The sequence below is a fragment of the Rhinopithecus roxellana genome, chromosome 7 (assembly GCF_007565055.1).
Source record: "Rhinopithecus roxellana isolate Shanxi Qingling chromosome 7, ASM756505v1, whole genome shotgun sequence".
In the NCBI taxonomy this organism is placed as follows: Eukaryota; Metazoa; Chordata; class Mammalia; order Primates; family Cercopithecidae; genus Rhinopithecus; species Rhinopithecus roxellana.
Genome location: NC_044555.1, coordinates 82,472,679 through 82,491,695, shown reverse-complemented (window position 1 = coordinate 82,491,695; position 19,017 = coordinate 82,472,679). Strand labels below are relative to the sequence as shown.

The window sequence follows — 19,017 nt, the reverse complement described above, 5'->3', positions numbered from 1 at the left end:
GAGGCGGAGGTCGCAGTGAGCCAAGATCGTGCCACTGCACTCCAGCCTGGGCAAAAGAGTGAGACCCTGTCTCCAGAAAAACTGTTAGGCCCTGTCTTACTCAAATATGTGTTTATCTACTCTCAGGCTGCTCTCCTCCCACACCCTCATCTTTTAGTAGATTCTTCAAATGCTTGCTGAACTTAATATCTACCTTTGTTGCAGTTCTCTCACTTGTAGTGCTGGGCTGCCTTAGGGCTTAACTCCTCAAAGATGCTTTTTTGTTTTGTTTTGTTTTGTTTTTTGAGATGGAGTCTTGCTCTGTCACCCAGGCTGGAGTGCAGTGGTGCGATTTCAGCTCACTGCAACCTCCACCTCCCCGGTTCAAGCGATTCTCCTGCCTCAGCCTCCTGAGTAGCTGGGATTACAGGTGCCCGCCACCATACCAGGCTATTTTCTGTATTTTTAGTAGAGACGGGGGTTACACCATGTGGGCCAGGCTGGTCTCGAACTGCTGACCTCATGATCCGCCCACCTCAGCCTCTCAAAGTGCTGGGATTACAGGCGTGAGCCACCGCACTTGGCCTCGAAGATGCTTTCTCTGATCACTGAAGCCCAATACGGTCTCTCCATAAATGAGAATTACTACAGCATGTGTTTACTTCACGTCTATTATTACTCGTCCCCCAACCCCTGTAGGCTGTAAACTCGGAAAGAGCATGGGCTTTAAAATTAGGCAGATCGTAGCTCAAATTCCATTTCTACCACTCACTATCAGTATAACTTTGGCCCAATAGCTCTGGGCTTGTTCCCCTAACTCACTGGGGGTGTTTAACAGATGAAACGGGATATCTTTCATAAAACATCGAGTACTGCAACTTGCGTATAGCAGACAGTGGCATTTTCTCTCCCTCAAGGAAAAAGGTCCCACTGTACCTAAAAAGCAGATGGCCAGGGACAGACATTCAGTAATTGTCAGTTTACTTCAGACAACACATTCTGACCTAAGGGCAAAAAAACATTTTTTCAACCAATTCAAGCTCGCCAGCGATCCCGATCTGGGGGGTGAAGGTGAAGGTTTTCAAATTGAACAAAAAAGATTCCTTGTCAAACCCGAAGACGTTGGGTCACACTGCTTGGCTGCATACCAGATTCCAATGTCTGCAAACTTTGTAGACTTGTCACCAGGAACTTCAGGGACAGGACCTGACTGCTAGACGAAGCTGTGGCCTTGTGCAGATCATCACCAATCTCTCCCGACCCGGAGAGGACTGACCGACAGACACATCTTCCTCCCCTGCCTCTCACCTGGGCCCCCTCATCCCACAGCCAGTCGGGCCCGCGCCCCAGGGTCGTCCCAGAGGAGGAACGCGCCCCCCCGTTTCCCGGTCCCAGAGCCAGGGGAGACTCACTGCCTAAGTCTTTGGCCTGGTGGAGGAGCTCCTGGTCTCCCGCTTGCTGCGGCTCCTCCTCCGCGGACTCAGCCACCGTCTCGGATGGCTGCTCGGGTGGAGCGTCTGCATTGGGCTGCCCACCGCCTGTCGCCGGCTGCTGCAAGCCCAGCCAACTGCTCAAGCCCCGGAACATCCCGTCCGCGGGGCCGCCGCCGCGGTCCGGATCCCCAGAGACCGGAGCGAGGACTGGATGCCTCTGACTCCACTCCGCGCGACTCTCAGGGAGATGTCCGGAAGTCGGAGGAAAACTGGAGTCGCCTGCCACCCCGCCTCTATGACGACTCCGCCGCGGCTGCGCAAGCGTCACTTCCGTCCAAAGGCTCCGCCCCTGGTGACGTAAGTTGTGACAACTGTTTTGTGCGTGTGGATAGGGGACAAAGAGCTTTCCCAGCGTAGCCCCGCCTTGCCTTTTTCCTCATTCGCCGGCTTTGTAGGTGACTGACCTAGTAGGCGTGTGGACGGTGTCTTTGTCGTAGTCCTAGCCAGTCTCATTTTAAGATTGCCTCTAAGCAGCTTGGCTGGTGACTTAGCCTCGCCTTTTCAGGTCCCGCAGGGCTGGGTTCCCGCGGAATTGGATGTCTTTGGCCTCCTCCTGAGCCCAATTGAAAACTAACCCAAAGCTGCCAAGCCCAACTAACAGGGAATAAGAGGACAGAATAAGGTGTTAAACACCACAATGGGATGCTGTCAGCAGAATCTAGACTATGAGAAGCCACAGGACAGACAACCTTGTTTCTTCAAATAAATTGCAAGGAAGAGGGGGGTGTGGTGGGGAACCTATAGATTAAAAAAGACTTAAGAGATGTAACCCGTGGCCCCTTGTGCATTTTATTAGGACCCTAATTCAGCAAACATATTGAAAAAACTAGTATGATACTTATTATAAGAACTGGAAATTTGGACACTGGGTAGTTGATAAAATGGAGGAATTGTGAAATTAAAAAATTTTAATTGTGGTAAAATACACAAAATTTACCATCTTAATATGATTTACCATCTTAACCATTTCTAAGTGTACAATTCAGTACTGTTAAGTACATTCACGATGTTGTGAAATCAATATTCAGAACTCTTCATCTTGCAATTAAAAGAATGAAAAATAGGCCGGGCACAGTGACTCACGCCTGTAATCCCAGCACTTTGGGAGGCCGAGGCGGGCGGATCACAAGGTCAGGAGTTCCAGACCATCCTGCCTAACACGGTGAAACCCCGTCTCTACTAAAAATACAAAAAAAATTAGCCAGACATGGTGGCGGGTGCCTGTAGTCAGCTACTCAGGAAACTGAGGCAGGAGAATGGCGTGAACCCGGGAGGCGGAGCTTGCAGTGAGCCGAGATCAAGCCATTGCACTCCAGCCTGGGTGACAGAGCAAGACTCCGTCTCACAAAAAAAAGAAAAAAAAAAGAATGAAAAATAGAAAGAACTTAATCTTGCAAAACTGAAACTACCTATTAAACAACTCCCCATTCCTGTCCTTGTCATCCCCCTCCTACCCCCATTCTACTTCTTGTCTCTGTGGGTCTGACTAGATACCTTAATATAAGTGGAATCATTCAATATTTGTCTGTGACTGGCTTCTTTCACTTAGTATAATGTCCTCAAGGCTGTGTCAATTTCTTTGTAAGACTGAATAGTATTCCCTTGTATGTATACACCACGTTTTGTTTATCCATCGCGCATATTGTGATTTTACCAAAGAAATGATACCATATCTGGGCCAGGCGCGGTGGCTCACACCTGTAATCCCAGCGCTTTGGGAGGCCGAGACGGATGGATCACCTGAGGTTAGGAGCTTGAGACTAGCCTGACCAACATGGTGGAACCCCGTCTCTACTAAAAATACAAAATGTTAGCCAGGTGTGGTGGCGGGTGCCTGTAATCCCAGCTACTCGGGAGACTGAGGCAGGAGAATCACTTGAACTCAGGAGGCGGAGGCTGCAGTGAGCTGAGATCCTGCTGTTGCACTCCAGCCTGGGTGACAAGAGCAAAACTCCGTAAAAAAAAAAAAAAAAAAAAAAAAAGAAATGCTACCATGTCTGGAATTTGCTTCAAATTAATACAGGATGGGGGTGGGGGGAAATGGGTAGGGATATAGATGAAACAAGCCTGGCCATGGGTTGAAGCTGGGTAATTAAACATTTGTCTTTTCTATATTTTTAACTTTTCCCACAATAACATGTAAAACTAACAAAAAACTAGTGATGTGAATAACTACCGCTTCAGAGCAGGGAGTTCATGGACACATTTCCCAAGCACAGTCTCCAGTCATTAGTTGTGGAAGGACATCCATGATTCCTTGGTCCCCAGCTATTTTGAGAAGAGGAGGACGATTCCAGTGACCTGAGGGAGTACATGAGGAATTGATTACAACTCTGATTTCCCTTCTGTCCAGTTTTCCAGCCTGACTTATATTTACATTTTATTCAGGTCCAGGATTTTAGGTTATCAAGCCCAACCTGTTTTTTCTTTCCCCCAAACAGCTTTGTTGAGATTTAAACAATTCACCTGTCTAAAGTGTACAATTCAATGGTATATATTTTTGGTATATTACACTATTAATATTTTAAATTGTAGTAAACATAACTTTTTTTAGTGTACAGTTCAGTGACATTAATGACATTTCAGCCTGTTTTTAGAGTCCAAGTATTGATTCAGCTTTGAAGTCAGGAGATGTCTTAGGATCAATGCCTTTCTAGGCTTTATTAAGTCAGTGAGAACCTGAAAGTGATTGAGACTTTCTGGAATAGGATATTTGCTTCAAGTATGATTGAACAGAGCCTGGAATTTGAGTGAGAAGCCTAGGATGGGCTTCTAATTCCATCATCTAGTAGGTGAATAAACTTGACTTTTTTTTTTTTTTTTTTTTTTTTTTTTTTTTTTTTTTTTTGAGACGGAGTCTTGCTCTGTCTTGCCCAGGCTAAAGTGCAGTGGCACAATCTCGGCTCACTGTATCGTCTGCCTCCTGGGTTCAAGCGATTCTCCTGCCTCAGCCTACCAAATAGCTGGAATTACAGGCGCCTGCCATCACACCTGGCTAATGTTGTGTTTTTAGTAGAGACGGGGTTTCACCATGTTGGCCAGGCTGGTCTCGAACTCCTGATCTCAGGTGATCCATCCACATCGGCCTCCCAAAGTGCTGGGATTACAGGAGTGAGCCACCGCTCCCGGCCTAAACATGATGTTTTACTTGTCTTTTTGCCTTTCAAGTTTCCTCACTTGCAAAAGAAGTGTAGTGCTGGTCCTTCCCATAGCAGAGGTGGGGCCCAGCCCTTTCAGCCTTACTCTGCTTTATCTTAAGGTACACTCAAAATCGTGGTGAACACTGTGGTCACCAAGGGATAGACAGTTTTACAACTGTTCTGAAAGGTAGAATCCTTTCTTTTTTTTTTTTTTTTGAGACGGAGTCTCGCTCTGTCGCCCGGGCTGGAGTGCAGTGGCTGGATCTCAGCTCACTGCAAGCTCCGCCTCCTGGGTTTACGCCATTCTCCTGCCTCAGCCTCCCGAGTAGCTGGGACTACAGGCGCCCACCACCTCGCCCGGCTAGATTTTTGTATTTTTTTAGTAGAGACGGGGTTTCACCGTGTTAGCCAGGATGGTCTCGATCTCCTGACCTCGTGATCCGCCCGTCTCGGCCTCCCAAAGTGCTGGGATTACAGGCTTGAGCCACCGCGCCCGGCCTTGAAAGGTAGAATTCTTAAAAATAAGAGACTACGCTGGGCACAATGGCTCATGCCTATAATCCCAGCACTTTGTGAGGCCAAGGTAGGAGGATTGCTTGAGTCTAGGAGTTTGAGACCAGCCTAGGCAACATAAGGAGACCCTGTCTATACAAAAAATAAAAAATGAGCTGGGTGTAGTGGCTTGCACCTGTCGTCTCAGCTACTTGGGAGGCTGAGGCAGGGGGATTGCTTGAGCCTGGGAGCTGGAGGCTGCAATGAGCTGTGATCATGCCACTGCACTCCAGCCTGGGTGATAGAGTGAGACCCTGACTCAAAAAATAGAAAAAAAAAAAAAAATTACAAAAGAAGAACATAAGCAATCAACTTAATGATGGGCTTATTTTCATTAAAAAAAAAAAAATCATCTGGCCAGGCACGGTGGCTCATGCCTGTAATACCAGAACTTTGGGAGGCTGAGGTGGGTGGATCACCTGAGGTCAGGAGTTCAAGACCAGCCTGGCCAACATGGTAAAACCCTGTCTCTACTAAAAATACAAAAATTAGCCAGGCGTGGTGGTGGGCACCTGTAATCCCAGCTACTCAGGAGGCTGAGGCAGGAGAATCACTTGAACCTGGGAGTTGGAGGTTGCAGTGAGCCGAGATTGTGCCATTGCCCTCCAGCCTGGGCAACAAGAATGAAACCCCAGTTAAAAAAAAAAAAAGTCATCTTGTGCGGATTCAGCAAAATGTTATGCTGGTGGTGGGCCATGAACTGACACTTGTTGAATGAGGATACACCCTTATCCCACACAATTCAGTCAATCCGCACCCTGTTATCAAATTTGTTTTCCAGCTCGTTGTTTTTCCTATTTGAGATTAATAATACAATAGTTATTATACTGAGCCCTTTGTATATACAGGCTATCTTTATCCATTAGCCTCATAAATGAATATAATAGGACAATTAGATCAGGCCTCACATCCTGTGGTGGAGTCTGGCTGTGCATTGATGTCCTGGCTTTGCCACTCATATTAACTAATGTACCCTTGGTCAAGACATTTCACATCTCTGAACCTCAGGTCCCTCATTCTAAAAAGGGGATCATAACAACTGTCCTCGTTGTAAAAAGATAATGAAAGATGGAACTGTGGAAGGAAACCTTACGTATGCGGCAGGTATTAAGTATTAGCACCCACACCAACCCATTTCACAAATGTTCTTTCCCCTGAGCCTTCTGGAAGACTTGTTTATGCCTCTAGCCTTTTGACAAGGTGGTTCCTTGTCCCTTCCCCGGACCCCCCCAATATCCATGGAGACCTGGATCTCTCCCAGGGATACCCTGCTGAGTGAAGCTTCTGCTTATTTTCCCAGAAATTGACATCATTGTTCCAAGCTTCTTACTGCTTCCTCCACAATACTGTTCTTTCGTCCTTGGTGGGGAGAAACTCCACTGTGTTTATTTTTTTTGAGATGGAGTTTCACTCTTGTCGCCCAGGCTGGAGTGCAATGGCACGATCTTGGCTCACTGCAATCTCCGCCTCCCGGGTTCAAGAGATTCTCCTGCTTCAGCCTCCCAGTAGCTGGGACTACAGGCACATGCCACCACGCCCGGCTAATTTTTTGTATTTTTAGTAGAGACAGGGTTTCACCGTGTTAGCTAGGATGGTCTCAATCTCCTGACCTCGTGATCCACCCGCCTTGGCCTCCCAAAGTGCTGGGATTACAGGCATGAGCCACCATGCTTGGCCGTGTTTATTTTTTTAAATTAATTAATTGATTTTTTTTGAGACAAGCTCTCACTCTGTCGTCCAGGCTGGAGTGCAGTGGCACGGTCATAGCTCATTGCAGCCTTGACCTCCTGGGCTCAGGCAATCTTCTCGCTTCAGCCTCCCCTGGGACGCACGCCAGCGCAACTGATAATTTTTGTATTTTTTGTAGAGACGGGATTTTGCCACGTTGTCCAGGCAAGTCACCAACTCCTGGACTCAAACTATCTGCCTGCCTCGGCCTCTCAAAGTGCTGGGATTACAGGGGTGTGCCACGGCACCAGGCCTCCATTGTATCTTGAAAGGCACTGGACATTTATTCTGCAACCTTCTCCCTTTCCTTGTCACAGTCATCTATTAGTTTCAGACTCACTACCCACCCTGCAACCTCAATTCTCTAAAGTTCCTTGACCTCGATTGACTCCTCCACCTCCTGCCATCCTTTTGGGACCCTCGATGTCCAACATGCCAGCCTTGTGGGCACTAAACCCAAGGCCAGTGATGCCCATCTCACTTCTCTATTCCATTGTAGCTGCTACACCCCAAACTGTCTCATTTCCTGGAATATCCATTTGAAGGCCTGAACTCCAGCACCACACTCTCTGCTGCCAGTTTACCAGTCCTCTCCTCAGAGGCCCTGGCCTTGGAGCCCGTCTCTCATCTGTCTCCCAGTCTATCAGCTCTCCACTGGTTTTATTAATAGTTCCTGTCCTCTAGGACTAGAGCTCTGGCCCATCACTGCAATCACAGTCTTTCTGTGTCCCCCACCTCCTCACCCTCTTGTCCTTCTACTCTATGCAAGCAGGAAACTTGGGTTTCATAACTAAGAGCTATATTTCTGTAGATACCTTGCCAGATTATAGCTGGACACCACTACACAATGATGGTTTCTAAACTCCACTAGGTCTTCAGTGACTCTTGACTAACTTGTCACTCTAGCATCTGACACTGGTTATGCAAAATTTCCACCACTTTCCTAAAATCTTCCATCTCACTTCAGACCCTTCTATTGTCCATGTTAGCTTCCTTCAGTGGTTTGCTTCTTGCCTTCACCCAAAAAACCTCCTGTATCCGTTCCCAGCACCAATCATCCTCCAGTACTTTTTTTTTTTTTTTTTTTTTTTTTGAGACAAAGTCTCCTCTGTCGCCCAGGCTGGAGTGCAGTGGCCCGATCTCGGCTCACTGCAACCTCTGCCTCCCGGGTTCAAGTGATTCTGCGATTCTCTCTGCCTCAGCCTTCCGAGTAGATGGGATTACAGGCAGGTGCCATGATGCCCGGCTAATTTTGCATTTTTAGTAGAGACAGGGTTACACCACGTTCGTTGGCCAGGCTTGGTCTTGAACTCCCGACCTCAGGTAATCTGCCCGCCTCGGCCTCCCAAAGTGCTGGGATTACAGGCGCGAGTCACCTGAAGAGTGACTTTTTAGAGTATTTGGGCCGAGTGCAGTGGCTCAAGCCTGTAATCCCAGCACTTTGGGAGGCCAAAGCAGGCGGATCACCTGAGGTCGGGAGTTCGAGACCAGTCTGCCCAACGTGATGTAACCCCGTTTCTACTAAAAATGCAAATTTAGCCAAGCGTGGTGGCGCCCGCCTGTAATCCCAGCTACTCCGGAGGCTGAGGCAGGGAGAATCGCTAGAATCCGGGAGGTGGAGGTTGCAGTGAGCCGAGATCGCGCCATTGCACTCCAGCCTGGGCAAAAAGGGCGAAACTCCGTCTCAAAAAAAAAAAAACCAAAAAAAAACAGTCACTCTTCCAAGCCTTAATTGCCTTTCCCCCTCCCTGCACCCCCGCAGCTCTTTGCTGCAGAAATATTGTTCTAGGGAACCTTACTGGTTCCAACAGACGGGTGGACCTCCCTCCAGACTGTGAGCTAGTTCCTCAAAGGCAGGCATTCTTTTTTCTTTTCCTTCTCTCCTGAGCGCTCCTGCAGTTCTTGGGGCATAGTAGGGGATGCACAAACGTTTGTGACCAGTGAAGTTCTTTACAAGGGTGAAATCTGGACGGGAGGACTCGAGCGAGGGTCTCGGCTTGCCAGGAGGCCGGGACTTTCCGGGAAGCGTGGAGTTCACCCGCGCACTCGAAGTGCCTTTGCAAAGTGATCCACGGGAGGGAGGAGCGGTCCCCGAGCTGGGCGAGGCCTGGGGCCCAGTGCGTCCAGAGCGGAGGGTGACGGGAGCTGCCTGTGCTGGAGGAATCACTTTTTGGGCGCTTGTTTTGGACCATTGCACAAACCCGGGTGCAAACCCCAAGCTCACCAGCGTGAGTCAGCTGGGCCAGCAGCAGGGAGAGGGGAGGGTGGGCGAGGAGGGCGCCGCGCACCCCGAGGCCCGGGTGGGCGGCGGCAAGATCCTGGGGGCGGCTTTGGATAGCCCCGGCAGCGACCCCTTCCCCAGCCCGACAGGTGAGCGCCAGGCCAGCTGCGGGGTTGAGCCCGCCGTGCCCACCAGCCACTCTACCCGGCGCTACGACCACCGCGCAGGTAACTTCCCTCCTGGGCCTGTCCCAGACCCCCAGGGCCTTGGCGTCCGGGCCATCCCACGTCCCCAGGGCCTCTCCGCCCTGCACCCCCAAGCCCTGGTGCACTTGTGAGGCTGGGCTCCTTTGTCCCCTCTCTGATGGCGCCGGCTCCCTCCCCAGCGCTGAGTCCAGAGTCTGGCCGCCAGCCCCGCGCGTCCCGCACCCCGCGCTAGCAGACCTCGGCTGCCGGGTGTGGCGCGGGGACTGGGGAACGCTGGCCCGTGCCCAGTGCAGTCGTAGCCTGTCCCGCGCGTTCCCGGGACGCGCTTCTTCCCGCCCCCGCCCGCGCCAGCGCCCGCACCCGGATCCCCACTTCTCCCGGCCCTTGGGAACCCGGAGAGCCCTGAGATGGCGTTGGCGGAAGTGAAGCCCCAAGCGGGGGTCGGCGAGGCTGGTGATCAGCGCCGGTAACATGGCCTTTCTGTCCTCTTCCCGGTCCCAGTGCACCCCTTAAACAACAACCCCCGCGTTTTCCCCGTACTAGATGGTTAGGGCGCGTAGTGCCGAACTACGCTGCTGCTACAAAATAGCTTTTTGGGGGCAACATAAAAAAAATTGTATGTATAGTTTATATACAATAAAATGCCCCATTTTCAGTGTGCAAATCGACGGGATTTGACAAATTATACACTCCTGTAGCCATTATCCCAAGTGGACACTGACCATTTCCTTCGCCCTGCAAAGTTCCCTGGTACCTCCTTCCTGTCAATCCGCCCCAGGCCCCGCATTCAACCCTGGTTCTGATTGTTATCATAGTTTAGCTTTGCCTGTTCTAGAACTTCATAGAACAAGATCATCAGGTAAGTACTCTTTTGTGTCTAACATTACTTTTTAAATGGCCATCACTGAGAAGGTGTCTCTGGGTGCTCCCGGTGCTTTTATTTGCTCTAGGCCTGCCTGGTCTAATGTGGGAGCCACTGGTCACATGTGGTTATTGAATACTGGAAATGTGGCAAAATCCGTACTGAGATGTGCTCTAAGTATAGGCACCTGATTTCTGAAAGCTTAGTACACAAAAAGGGTGTAAAATATTTCACTAATAAATTCTTACATTGTGTGTTAAAAGTGATAACATTTTTGGCTACATTGGGTTAAATAACATATATTAACATGGACTTCATTTGATTCTTTTTACTTTTTTAATATGGCTACTAGAAACTTAAAATTACATACCTGGCTGTGTAATATTTTTTATTATATAGTGGAGACGGCACAGCTCTACACCGTGCTATTCTATAAACACTTGGTTCTGCTCACTGCATGTAAGAGTAAACGAAAAGCTTGTCTTGACACCAGAAACCATCCCCAATGGAGGAAGTGATCTAAAACAGGGCCAGCCTTTCCCTGCACCTTTGAAACTTTGTTAAACTTACTTGTTTGCTTAAAAGAGGTAGAGGGCCGGGCATGGTGGCTCATGCCTGTAATCCCAGCACTTTGGGAGGCCGAGGCGGGAGGATCACGAGGTCGAGATTGAGACCATCCTGGACAACATGGTGAAACCCCGTCTCTACTAAAAATAGAAAAATTAGCTGGGAATGGTGGCACACACCTGTAGTCCCAGCTACTTGGGGGGCTGAGGCAGGAGAATTGCTTGAACCCAGGAGGCAGAGGTTGCAGTGAGCCCAGATTGTGCCATTGCACTCCAGCCTGGTGACTGAACACAACTCCATCTCAAAACAACAACAACAACAACAACAACAACAACAACAAAGTAGAAAGAATTAGGTGTCTCCTTGGTATTAAGTTGCATTCTTACAAAAGGTCTCTAAAATATCCAATGTGCTTTAAAAAGGTATCTTGTGTTTTTGACAAAACAGAAAATGAGTAATTGCTTATGTAGGGGAGGAAAGAGCTGATATCATAAGGGTCACGGCTGACAGCCTTAAACAAGAGGCAGATTAACAAGAGAGAAGCATAACAATTTGTTGAATCATAGGTTTATGTGACATGGAAGCCTTCAGAAATGAAAACCCCTTGAAGATACAAGGGAAATGATCTGATTTTATGCTTGGAGTCCATGAAGCAGGGACAGATGAGCTGATGGAAATAGACTAAGTGGGGAAACCCAGCAAAGCCTGTCCACATTCTTCTTGGCCTCTCCGTTGTAGCTTTTCTTCCTCCCCGGTATGGGGTAGAACCTCTTTGGCATGAGGGTCTTAATTTCTTTATGGCCAGCTGTTGTATAGAAAGGTGGTTGAAGCCGGGCGCGGTGGCTCAAGCCTGTAATCCCAGCACTTTGGGAGGCCGAGACGGGCGGATCACAAGGTCAGGAGTTCGAGACCATCCTGGCTAACACAGTGAAACCCCGTCTCTACTAAAAAATACAAAAAGCTAGCCGGGCGAGGTGGCGGGCGCCTGTAGTCCCAGCTACTCAGGAGGCTGAGGCAGGAGAATGGCGTAAACCCGGGAGGCGGAGCTTGCAGTGAGCTGAGATCCGGCCACAGCACTCCAGCCCGGGCGACAGAGCGGGACTCCGTCTCAAAAAAAAAAAAAAAAAAAAGAAAGGTGGTTGAGAGGAAGGTTAGAGTCATATTTTTTGACTTTATGGCTGGCTTTGCAGGGAAAGGGGTTGTAGTTTCTATGACTTGCCTTGGGGGAGTGTGAGGGGTGACAGACAGGAGGGCAGGAGAAGGTCAGAGAGAAACTTTGCTTCTGAGGCCTTCATTTTGGGGTTTTGTTTTCTTGAGCCCCAAGACATACAACCTAATCACCTAAATATATTAAGACATAACATGGTGTATCTTTGACCAAATTAAGATGGAAATCTTTTTTCTTTTTTCTTTTTTTTTAGACAGAGTCTCACTCTGTTGCCAGGGTGGAGTGCAGTGGCGCAATCTTGGCTCACTGCAACCTCCACCTCCTGGGTTCAAGTGATTCTCCTGCCTCAGCCTCCCGAGTACCTGGGACTACAGGCAGGCGCCACCACACCTGGCTAATTTTTGTATTTTTAGTAGAGACAAGATTTTACCATGTTGGCCAGGATGATCTTGATCTCTTGACCTCGTGATCCGCCTGCCTTGACCTCCCAAAATGTTAGGATTACAGGCGTGAGCCATTGCATCCGGCCATAAGACGGAAATCTTAATGGTGACAATTAACATTTAGATCTTAATTTAAAAAAACATAGTCAATAATATATTCAATTTTATAGTCTGCTCTCTCTTTTTCAGGTAATGTAAGCATTTTCTTTCTTTCTTCCTTTTTTTTTTGAGACAGAGGTTTGCTTTGTTGCCCAAGTTGGAGGGCATTGGCACAATCTTGGCTCACTGCAACCTCCACCTCCCAGGTTCAAGCAATTCTTGTGCCTCAGCCTCCCGAGTAGCTGGGATTACAGGTGCATGCCACCACACCCAGCTGATCTTTTGTATTTTAGTGGAGATGGGGTTTCCCCATGTTGCCCAAGCTGGTCTTGAACTCTTGAGCTCAGGCAATCCGCCCGTCTCGGCCTCCCAAAGTGCTGGGATTACAGGCATGAGCCACTGTGCCCAGCCACATAAGCATTTTCTTTTTTCTTTACTCCTTTTTTTGAGATGAAGTCTTGCTCTTGTTCCCCAGACTGGAGTGCAATGGTGCCATCTCGGCTCACTGCAACCTCTGCCTCCGGGGTTCAAGTGATTCTTCTGCCTCAGCCTCCCGAGTAGCTGGGATTACAGGCACCTGCCACCATGCCTGGCTAATTTTTGTATTTTTGGTAGAGACAGAGTTTCACCATGTTGGCCAGGCTGGTCTTGAACTACCCGCCTCAGCCTCCCAAAGAAGCATTTTCTTATATAAAAAATTATTAGGCATAATGTGACTTCGCACAAATGTATGCCAGTTTTCTTCACCATACCTCTACAGCATTTTTCCATTTTGGTAACCTTTACAAAGAGAGTCATTTGAACAGTATGACAGTGCCAGAATAAGGTATAATTAAAGCACAGTTTATTTGCCCCTTAATCCTGCAGGAAAGGTGAAGTCCAGTGGGACATAGACCTTGTCTTTTTGTTTATCTCCATATTCCTAGGACTTGAAAATATGTCAAGCGTGTAATAGATGTTCAAATAAACATTATATATGTAATATATGTATATATAATTTATTTTTCTATTTATTTGAGACGGAGTCTCACTCTGTTGCCCAGGCTGGAGTGCAATGGTGTGATCTTGGCTCATTGCAACCTCCTGCTTCCAGTTTCAAGTGATTCTCCTGCCTCAGCCTCCCTAGTAGCTGAGATTACAGGTGCCCACGACCACGCCGAGCTACTTTTTGTATTTTTAGTAGAGATGGAGTTTCCCCATATTGGTCAGGCTGGTCTCGAACTCCTGACCTCAGTGATCCACCCACCTCGGCCTCCCAAAGTGCTGGGATTACAGGCGTGAGCCACTGCGCCCAGCCGTGTATATATATTTTAAACAGATACGAGTCCTCGCTATGTTGCCCACAGTGGGCTTGAACTCCCAGGCTGAAGCATTCCTTCCGCCTCAGTCTCCCGGGTAGCTGGGATTAAAGGTGTGCACCACGACACCCAGTTTATCAATAAACATTTGTGAGCTCATTGACTGAATCATTATGTAGGCGGCACTGAAAATGGTAACAGCTAAGCTTAATTTAGCATTTAGGCACTGTCTTTGTAAATCCCTGCTATCTCTCTCAGGTAGGTACTATCATCATCCGTAAATACTGTATGGTTTGTAGAAATTGAGGTTTTGAAATGTTGAAGAATTTGCCGAGGATCACAGCTGTAAGGGACAAGAGTCAGGATTTGAACCCAGGCTGTCTGATTCTCCTGGACAGGCACTTACCAAAATTGAACAAATCAGGCCGGGTGGCTCAGGCACGGCGGCTCACACCTGTAATCCCAGCACTTCGGGAGGCCTAGGCGGGCTGATCACCTGAGGTCGGGAGTTTGAGACCAGCCTGGCCAACATGGTGAAATTCTGTCTCTACTAAAAATACAAAAATTAGCCAGGCATTGTGGTGCACACCTGTAAACCCAGCTACTTGAGAGGCTGAGGCAGGAGAATCGCTTGAACCCGGGAGGCGGAGGTTGCAGTGAGCCGAAATTGCGCCACTGCACTCCAGCCTGGGCGACAGAGACTCTGCCTAAAAAAAAAAAAAAAAAAAAGAAGAAATCAACAGTGGGATGAATAAGGTAGGGCTGTGAGGAAATTATCGCTGTAATGATTACCTGGGGCAGTAGAAGTGGAAAGAGGAATATTCAGATACATTTTGGATCTCTAGGAGGAGTGGTCTGGGTCTGGATTGAGGATGTTTTAAGTTATAAACATAGGTCAGATAGGTGGGTGCCCCGGTGGCTAGTGAAGATGTGCAATGGCATTGAATGTGATCAACTGTGTTGTGTAGAGAAAGGCAGGCCCACGGACTTAGGGAGGCCATCTGGGATGGAACATGTATATTTTGAATAGCTTCAGTTTACTCACCCTGACCATGGTCAGCTAGTTCAAATGGAATTCATAGCTCTGAAGTGCGATAACTTTAGTTAAGATAGTTGTTTTGAAAGGTAAACAGAGGAAACCACAAAATCAGAATGGGCATTCCTTTGAGGAGGACAAATAAGAAGTGGGCAACTGAAATTGTTCCTACCTGAATGCATTTGTGCTGAATTTCCAAGTACTTAAAAAAAATTGTGAAATTACAAATGAAAGTGAGATTTATAGTTATTACCTTCTGTTAGTTACTGTCTCTCTCTCTCTCTCTCTCTCTTTTTTTTTTGGTACTGGGTCTCACCCTATCGTCCAGGCTGGAGTGCAGTGGTGTGATCTCAGCTCACTACAACCTCCACCTCCTGGGTTCAAGCGATTCTCCTGTCTCAGCCTCCCATGCAGCTCGTGTAGCTGGGACCACAGGCACACGCCACCACGCCCGGCTAATTTTTGTATTTTCAGTAGAGACGTGGTTTTGTCACGTTGGCTAGGCTGGTCTTGAATTCCTGACCTCAGGTGATCCACCCACCTTGGCCTCCCAAAGCACTGAGATTACAGGCTTGAGCTACCACACCCGGTCTCTTTTTTTTTTTTTTTTTGAGACAAGATCTTGCTTTGTCACCCAGGCTGGAGTGCAGTGGCACAATCACTTGGCTTACTGCAGCCTTGACCTCCTGGGCTCAAGCAATCCTCCTGCCTCAGCTACCCCAGTAGCTGGGACTACAGGTGTGTGCCACCACACCTGGCTAATTTTTTATTTTTCTTTTGTAGAGAGGGAGTCTCAGTATGTTGACAAGGTTGGTGTCGAACTTCTGACCTCAAGAGAGCCTCCCGTTTCAGCCTTCCAAAGTGTTGGGATTACAGGTGTGAGCCACCATGCCTGGCATTACTTTTCTCTTTCTCTAACTGTAATTTTATATTAGTGGTCTCACTCAGTTGCCCATTTGCCTGCCATGAGTACACAGATAATACTGTTTATGGTCTACTTTCACATACATGGTGAAATTACAAGAGCAGAAGGCCCCTGTACACACTCAAGGGAAAAACAGTAGTACTCAAAGTAAAGAAAATCAAGAGTTATTGGGCTTCCTATAAAACAAAAGGGTTTGAATCAGACAGCAGCAGAAAAGTCAAATAAATTTTCCTTATGACTGTCAACTTAAAAAAATCACAAGATCTATACATTTAGAAAGGAGACTTTCTTTTTTAAAACATTTTCTTTTCTTTCTTCCTTTTTTTTTTTTTTTTGAGACAGAGTCTCACTCTGTTGCCCAGGCTGGAGTGCAGTGGCATGATCTCAACTCACTGCAACCTCTGCCTCCCAGGTTCAAGTGATTCTCCTGCCTCAGCCTCCCGAGTAGCTGGGATTACAGGTGCATACTAGCACGCTTGGTTAATTTTTTTTTTTTTTTTGAGACAGAGTTTTGCTCTTGTCACCCAGGCTGGAGTGCAATAGTGCAATCTCAGCTCACTGCAACCTCTGCCACCCAGGTTCAAGCAATTCTCCTGCCTCAGCCTCCCGAGTAGCTGGGATTATAAGTGCCCACAACCACGCCCGGCTAATTTTTGTATTTTTAGTAGAGATGGGATTTCACCATGTTCGCCAGGATGGTCTCAAACTCCTGACCTCAGGTGATCCACCCGCCTTGGCCTCCCCAAGTGCTGAGATTACAGGCATGAGCCATTGAGCCCGGCCAAAATTTTTCTTACTTTCTCAGTCAGAGTCTCACTCTGTTGCCCAGGCTGGAGTGCAGTGGCACGATCTGGGCTCACTGCAACCTCTGCCTCCCAGGTTCAAGTGATTCTCATGCTTCAGCCCCACAAGTAGCTGGGATTACAGGTGCCTGCCACCACGCCTGGCTAATTTTTTTACAGGGTTTCATCACGTTGGCCAGGCTGGTCTCGAACTCCTGACCTTAAGTGATCCGCCTGCATTGGCCACCCAAAGTGCTGGGATTATAGGCTTGAGCCACTGTGTCTGGTGACTTTATTTCTTTTTTCTTTACTTTTTCTTTTTTTTTTTTTTGAGACGGAGTCTTGCTGTGTCACCCAGGCTGGAGTGCAGTGGCATGATCTCAGCTCACTGCAACTTCCGCCTCCTGGGTTCAAGCCATTCTCCTGCCTCAGCCTCCCCAGTAGCTGGGATTACAGGCGTGCACCACCACACCCAGCTAATTTTTGTATTTTTAGTAGAGATGGGGTTTCACCATGTTGGTCAGGCTCATCTCTAACTCCTGACCTCGTGATCCACCTGCCTCAGCCTACCAAAGTGCTGGGATTACAGGGGTGAGCCACCGCGCCTGGCTTACTTTATTTCTTATAAAGGGTTACAGCCTGCAAAGGGGCCATCCCACAGGCTGGGAAGCACACGTTTTAAAGAGGCACACTATGTTGCCTAGGCTGTTCTGAAACTTCTGGCCTCAAGTGACCTTCTTACCTTGGCCTCCCAAAACCAGAGGCAGTCACTCTGAAGGAGGAGGGTTCAGCTTTATGCTGAACAGGTTGACTAAACATACATATTCAACAGGTTATGGGAGGAGCTATGAATATTCATGAAGGTGGTCCTGACTCATGTGTATTGAATAAACATGCAAATAGCATATGAGCCCTGTTCACTTTGGGGTGGAGACTTAACATTTAAATGAATTTCAGTTAAGCCCTATACATCAAAAGTTCTTTTCAGGACATGAAGGCACGCAAGTCCGCAGCCTCTGTAAACTGGCCAGAGCCAGTCTATGCTTGTGGTCTTATCAGGAGAAAGTTACTGAAATCAGTCTCTTGTCCAATAAAAGTTGTAGTTTTGACTGGTGTAACAGGATTCAAACAGTCAGCATCTGTGAGCTAGATGAGTTGTAATTGTTTTAATATTGCTTATTTTTTTTTTTTTTTTTTGAGACGGAGTCTCGCTCTGTCACCCAGGCTGGAGTGCAGTGGCCGGATCTCAGCTCACTACAAGCTCCGCCTCCCGGGTTTATGCCATTCTCCTGCCTCAGCCTCCCGAGTAGCTGGGACTACAAGCGCCCGCCAACTCGCCCGGCTAGTTTTTTGTATTTTTTAGTAGAGACGGGGTTTCACCGTGTTAGCCAGGATGGTCTCGAACTCCTGACCTCGTGATCCGCCCGTCTCGGCCTCCCAAAGTGCTGGGATTACAGGCTTGAGCCACCGCGCCCGGCCTAATATTGCTTATTTAAAAACAGTTTTTGTTTTTTATTTTTTTGAGACAGAGTCTCGCTCTGTCGCCAAGGCTGGAGTACAGTGAGCCACTGCACCCAGCAAGACTTTTTTTTTTTTTTTTTTTTTTGAGACAGAGTCTCGCGCTGTCCCCCAGGCTGTAGTGCAGTGGCCCGATCTCGGCTCACTGCAAGCTCCGCCTCCCAGGTTCACGCCATTCTCCTGCCTCAGTCTCCCGAGTAGCTGGGACTACAGGCGCCCGCTAGTTTTTTTGTATTTTTTAGTAGAGACGGGGTTTCACCGTGTTAGCCAGGATGGCCTCGATCTTCTGACCTCGTGATCCGCCCGTCTCGGCCTCCCAAAGTGCTGGGATTACAGGCTTGAGCCACCGCGCCCGGCCTTGTTTTTTTTTTAGAATAATTTTAGGTTCACAGCAAAACTAAGCGGAAAGTACAGAGTTCCCATACACCCTCTCCCCCACCGCTATGCCCAACCTCCTGTTAACATCCCGCACTTGCAGAGTGGTACATTTATTATAATCAGTGAACCTACATTGACGCATCATTTTTGCCTAAAGTTCATAGGTTTTTGTTTTGTTTTGTTTTTTTGAGACAGAGTTTCACTCTTGTTGCCCAGGCTGGAGTGCAATGGCATGATCTCGGCTCACCGCAACCTCCACCTCCTGAGTTCAAGCGATTCTCCTGCCTCAGCCCCCTCGAGTAGCTGGGATTACAGGCATGCGCCACCACACCTGGCTAATTTTGTATTTTTAGTAGAGACGGGGTTTCTCTATGTTGGCCAGGCTGGTCTCGACCTCCTGACCTCAGGTGATGCGCCCGCCTCGGCCTCCCAAAGTGCTGGGATTACAGGCGTGAGCCACCGCACCCAGCAGAAAGTCTGTAGTTTATTTACATCAGGGTTCACTCTTCCTGTTGTCCATTCTGTGGGTTTGGATAAATGTATAATGACATGTATCCGTCATTACAGTATTATACAGAATAGTTTCACTACCCTAAAATTCCCTTGTATTCTGCCTATTCAT

General features: G+C 48.1%; 2 protein-coding genes across 2 annotated transcripts in view; one reads left to right on the top strand and one right to left on the bottom strand.

Moving 5' to 3' along the window:
• Positions 1–1,707, bottom strand: part of SYAP1 (synapse associated protein 1) — a 47,784-nt gene extending 46,077 nt beyond the window's left edge. The window contains exon 1 of the mRNA XM_010369251.2: positions 1,392–1,707. Coding sequence (XP_010367553.2) covers positions 1,392–1,566 — 175 coding nt within the window. The 5' untranslated portion in view covers positions 1,567–1,707. The remainder of the gene's footprint in view (positions 1–1,391) is intronic.
• A 7,175-nt stretch (positions 1,708–8,882) lies between these two features.
• Positions 8,883–19,017, top strand: part of CTPS2 (CTP synthase 2) — a 134,365-nt gene continuing 124,230 nt past the window's right edge. Inside the window, exon 1 of the mRNA XM_030933646.1 lies at positions 8,883–9,340. The gene's annotated coding sequence lies outside the window, so the exon portion shown is untranslated. The remainder of the gene's footprint in view (positions 9,341–19,017) is intronic.